Genomic DNA, 5,981 nt, shown 5'->3' on the forward strand with positions numbered 1-5,981 from the left:
TGATCACTGTTCAAGTTAAATTAGTTTTCGGGACTTTCGAGAAACTGGTCCCTGAAACACTTGGGTCTTTGAATATGCTGGAAAGTTATTAATCGTACAGAATAAGTGACTTTGCGCCACCTTTTCATTTGAATGGTCACACTTTAGCATTTCCCCATCTTAAGATTAAGATGTCAGAAGCGGATTGTACAACATAACTGATAAACAGCATCAAAGAAAAGTGTTACTCACACTAGCTTTCGGTTTTCATCCACAGGCGTACAAGTTGGAACTACCTTGTACAAAAAAAGGACCACTTGAAAGTACTGCTCAGTAGCTTTAATTTGAATGGTCACACTTAAGGATTTCACCCACAAACTTAAAAGTTAGAACCACCTTGTACAGCATAATAAACAGCACCACAGGGAAGTACTGTTTAGTAGCTTTCATTTGAATGGTCACACTTTAGGATTTCATCCACATAAGCAAACGTTAGAACCACGTTGTACAACATTATGAGTGGAACCACAGGAAAGTACTGCTCATTAGCTTTCATTTGTAAGCTTTAGGATTTCACCTTAAGTCTCAGATGTCAAAACCGGCCCCGAATTTACGAGCTGTAGCTGTTATTGGCTTTACGAAAATACTACCTAACTTTTCCCCTCATTTCTAACGACATATTCGCCCCTTCGAAAACGAAAGGGCTTAGTTTCTGTAAACATTTTTCGACATTTTGAGCTGACAATTTTGCTAGGAAAACCACAGATTTTTTTAACGACTAAATCCTAAGTCCGTTTCAGTCAGCGCCTAGGAGCGCTTCCCATTTTTCAGAACTTGCCTTCCAAATTGATCAGTTCGTAAACGGAATTTACCAGTTTTAAGGATAAGTTTTATCCAAGTACTTCGAATTTCTTCAAAAAGGCGCATACACTGTATCATTTTCAGAACGATTAATTTTCAATATTTTTCTGCTGCACCATCCAGCTTGAAAATGACGCATTCGATTTACAGACTGGCCGGTCTGGCAATAAAAAAAAAACACACTAGGACGTTCGTCAGTGAAGATTTAAAGTGCCCATAACCCCAAAAATGTTTTTCGCTCAGGTAAATCTTTGCACCTGTTCGAAACATATTGCGCTATTTAGCGCCTTTTTCAACCAAATCTTGACTTTTTATAGGCTGTAAAAGTTACGAAATCTAGCCATAATCTGTCCCACGACCGAGCTGGTAAGGGGCATGGGTCTATTCCTTGCTTGACGTCACAAACTGCTTTGCATGCATTTTCACAAAGACTTAATACAATGCAAATCAGTTTGTGACGTCAAGTAAGGAATAGACCCATGCCCCTTACTAGCTCGGTCATGGGACAGATGATGGCTAGATTTCGTAACTTTTACAGCCTATAAAAAGTCAAGATTTGGTTGAAAAAAGGCGCAAAAAAACTCAATGCGTTTCGAACAGGTGCAAAGATTTATTTAAGCGAAAAATTTTGGGGGGGCTATAGGCAATTTAAGCCAACCGTGCATAGTGTGTTGGAGATATTTTGAGGGACTTAGGTTAATTGTTAACCATTCAGTTACAAACTTAACGCAAATTTAAACTTTATTTTGTACCTATGATTTGAGACAGTGCCACTCAAGGTACTTCTAAATTGCTCTCATCTAAATGGTGACATCTAAAAGTTTTAACCACAGGCTTACACTGACAAGGAAAGAACTGCTCAGTAGCTTTCATCTGAATAGATAAAGAATTTTTAAATTTTTAAATTTAAATTTTTAAAAATTTAATCCAGTCTAAAAAGCTAGAATGACTTTGTACAATGTAATAAACAGCACCACAGGAAAGTACTGCTCAGTAGCTTTCATTTGAATGGTCACACTTCAGGATTTCATCCACAGATTCCAAAGTGAGAATCACAGGATAATAAACAGCACCACAAGAAAGTACTTCTCAGTAGCTTTTACTTGAAAGATTGCACTGGAGGATTTCATACACAGACTCAAAATTTAGAACCATCTTGTACAGCATAATAAACAGCACCACAGGAAAGTAATACTCAGTAACATTCATTTGAATGGTCACACGTGTGGATTTTATCCACAGACTAAAAAGTTAGAATCACCTTGTACAGCATAATAAACAGCACCACAGGAAAGTACCACTCACTCGGCTTTAACTTGAAAGATTGGCATTGCACTGGAGGATTTCATCCACAGATTGAAAAGTTGGAACCACTTTACACAACTAATATACAGCACCAACAATAAACAGTGCTTCAGGAAATGCTCCTCAGTAGCTTTCATTAACCAATTGTCACGGTGAGGATTTTCATCTACAGATCGAAAAGTAAGATTAATACAACCGCATTGTGCAGCGTAACTCAATGCCACAGGAAATTGCTGCTCTCAAACGTTTTCAAGAACCATCATGAAATGAATCGAGATTTACCTTATAAGCTCAAGGAGTGAAACGATTAGCGAGGTAGGTTAAAGGAATGATCTCGAACATTAGTCATCCAGATGATAGTCATCACAATAAGTTAAGAGGATGAATATTTTGAATCGGCGACTGAAAAGTTGGCCCTTTGACTTCCAAAGTCAAATCCCAACATCAGCATTAATAATCTCCTTATTGTTCTGCACACATTTCTTATTATAGACAATCAGGGTCTGAATCAGTCAAGGAATTTTATTTTTGTGATAATTTCCTATATTCTCACGACCTTTTTGGTTTTGGTTCATCAAAAACAGTAAATTTGTGTAGCGCATAATTCCATGGCGAGATGATCAAATGCACTTTACCGTATGGAGTCATTCTCCAGATCGAATTGGAATTTGGAAATGATGGGTTTCGGAGAGGAAACCGGAATACCCGGAGAAAAACCTCTCGGAGCAAGGACGAGGACAATTAACAAACTCGGCAACCCACACATGACGCTGAGTCCGGGAATCGAACCCGGACCACATTGGTAGAAGGCGAGTGCACTCACCACTGCGCCATCCCTGCAACCCGCCCCCAGCCCCCCTCCCCCTCCCCCGTCACGTTGTGATATTGTGAAGAGAAATAAGACCATGGTGAATACTGGGGCTTAAAGAGCGTTCGATTTTTTATTATGACTGAATTCATTTAAACAGAGGCTCTGTACTGATTCTTGTGGGGAGAGGGTACTGCTTTTATGCTGGATATTTTTTATTCTACTCGGCTATGGCTTCAGGAATTTTTGTCGAGTTGCGAGCCCGTCGTTCATTGGACTGAAACTTAAGGTATTCAAACACTTGGCATCCTTTACATCGACCATTATGCACGTAACAGCATTCAAGAAATAAGTGGTGCTTAATTGACTGATTGGACTCAAAATGATGTTTAAGTAACATAACAAATGTTTTATTTTTTCCTTTGCAAATTCTAGGTATCTCAGAAAACTTCTGGCGTACGTTTGTCGGCACGGATAAGACGAAGATCCGGCGTAAGATAACAGCGATATTTTTTTTTTGAAGAACAATTCTTTCTGCATTGGGAAGGTTAACACTGAGTTAATACTCTGCCATATCGGTTAAAGTCACGGGATTCACAGAACTTCCTGTTTAGGTATAAACATAGTTATGACTCTTGTGCAATCCGAAAGTGAACGAAAGCAAACCTTATTGGTGCTATGCATGATTTACAACCAATAGGCATTACAAACTCCTTGACCTCTTTATTGTTGATTAATTCGGCTCTCTTTAGAGCATTTACATATCACAGGACTTTGCCATGCAAACATCCGGATCAAAACATTAGCAGATTGACTAAAATGTCATGAATGTTTGGGGGTTAGATTATAACTGGGTGAAACGTATGATTTTTTTTGTTCTTTTTTTCAACCAGCAGACCTTTCTACGTCAAGAGCGATCAAAGGAATTCGGCTTAAGCCCTCTATCCAGGGATTACTGAACGGGTCAAGTGTGTTATGAACCATCAGTGATACTTTGCACAAATGCTTCAAGGCACTTAGAACTTTTTAACATTCTAAGTACTGTTTGTGCACTGAATTTTTCAAAGCTCGGTTGAACACAGATCAGTCTCGATCATTCCCTCCTCGTATCTAAATCCTTTCAAGGCCATGTAGCTCAAGCGCGTTTCACTCTTCCTGCGCGGAGTTCCGCCTCCGCTCGATGAAGAGGTCACAAACGTTTCTTGGGAACATTTGGCCAAGTTATTTCGCTGCGTCGCAATTATATCAGGTGACATGAATGTCTGCTTTTGTAGTGTTACCGAGATCGAGTTCTCCAGACCTGACCTCGTACTTTCGACTTTACTAAATGAATTTGTCCGTCGTAAAACTCTTTTGGTAAATTCCACCGGTTTGACTTCGTTTTCGGCCAAATTTTTCCGCTCCTGTTTTGCTCCCTGCCTCCAACCCAGTAAACCACTGAACGACTTGCTGCGTTTCATCCGACGGTTCCTTCTTGGTTTTGCTGTTTTGTCTACGTGTCCCGTAGCTTCACTTTTCATTGCAACACGATATGTCATCGAAGGTAGCTCTTCCTTCCCCTTGCCTTGCCCATTGCTTACGGTCACGTTCTCTTTAACGCTGTTTTCAGAGCCGTTCCTCTTCAACGACTCTTGCTTCAAATTAAAGTCGTGGTTCGGTCGTGGATATTTCGCTAAATCGGAGCGACACTTTCGAGAAAGAACAGGTCTAAGGGCGGCTTTGATGGAGTTCTTTCTCTCCCTACATTCCACGTCTTCGTCGAACTCATTCCTCGAATACCGTCTTTGTTTTACCTGATCCGTCGAAGAATCGAACGATACTGACGCACCACGATTTTCACAACCAGGCTGACCTGACAAGGTTCCTTTGGCTGCCAATTCATCCGTGGAGCTAAACACATCGCTGTCGCTTCCAGAAGGAGACCTGTTGCGCATCCGAAGGCCAAGTTTCGAAATCTCTTGTCCAAGTCGACGTACTGCAGATGTCATAACTGAGCGGTCCTCTTGTTTCATACTCTAGAATCCATCCAAACAGACAGACAGCTGTGGTGCTAAATTAAGCCAACTCCACTCACTGACCTTGGTTGACAACGTTTTTAAGTATATAGGTTCCTGTTTATATTGTACACTATTGTTCACAGAACTGTTTTGTTACAAAGATCGCGGCGGTATCGACAGATCACTTTCTTTAACTGTCGCAGTTTCCAATCCAGTCGAGTTCCTTTCTCATTCTCTCTCTTTCTCCGAAGTCTTCTTCACCTGCTTACCTTGGGTCGATTGACTTCCTTGCCAAGAATTGCCTATTTTTGGCTCAATTGAGTGTTTTCAGTTGAAATGTAGATAAATGAGACAATAAGCGAGGACAACTGGCTATCCTTGTAATTGTGTGCATGTGGTTATTCAATCAGGCAATGTCGTCACGAGTCAGTGTATTGTATTTCGTGACGCAACTGTAATACTGTCCGCCTGTTATCGCTGTAATCAGTTTTCAAATCCCTCAACACTTCAAGTGATTCCTCTCGTCTGAACGATGGCGTGACAAAACAATCAGAATGTTGCATGCTGGGATAAATGTATCAAATAGACCTATCCTCAGGCGGTTTGTTTTGTTTGTTTTCTCTGAATAAAGAGAAATAATGCCTTTTTTGCAGGCTACTTCTCAGGTGGAGTGATTCTAACTGTTATAACTTTAAAATCTCGTATCACGACTGCCTTGAATGCAGGAGACCGGGGTTCGAGTCCTCGCTGGTGAACCATACTCACCCATAGTACATTACACTCTGTTTTTTTTATAAGAACGTTTTTTTATAAGAACGTCGAGGCTGAGATTTACCAAAATTTTAAGAACGTATTAAGAACATTCCTCAGGCTGAGAGTCGATTAAGAACGTTTCTTATTTTGCTAATCTGTATACAAAATCAAGGTAACAAATGTAAATTAACCAAAATACTTAAGGGCATGTTTTGTACAACATTAACAATGGTGACACACATCTCGGTTTGTCATAATCAGCAGTTCTTGATACCACA

General features: G+C 40.2%; 1 protein-coding gene across 1 annotated transcript; it reads right to left on the reverse strand.

Moving 5' to 3' along the window:
• Positions 1-3,652: 3,652 nt before the first annotated feature.
• Positions 3,653-5,529, reverse strand: LOC146463646 (uncharacterized). The gene has a single exon (XM_085084206.1). The coding sequence runs from the start codon at positions 4,963-4,965 to the stop codon at positions 4,015-4,017; it is 951 nt and encodes a 316-aa protein (XP_084940332.1). The 5' UTR covers positions 4,966-5,529; the 3' UTR covers positions 3,653-4,014.
• Between the last annotated feature and the right edge of the window lie 452 nt (positions 5,530-5,981).

This window comes from Pavona decussata, unplaced genomic scaffold, assembly GCF_977016875.1.
Source record: "Pavona decussata unplaced genomic scaffold, jaPavDecu1.1 SCAFFOLD_175, whole genome shotgun sequence".
Lineage (NCBI taxonomy): Eukaryota > Metazoa > Cnidaria > Anthozoa > Scleractinia > Agariciidae > Pavona > Pavona decussata.

Excerpts from the sequence above, each read along its gene's own strand:
- LOC146463646 (XM_085084206.1), bottom strand. The coding sequence starts at position 4,965 with ATGAAACAAGAGGACCGCTCAGTTATGACATCTGCAGTACGTCGACTT.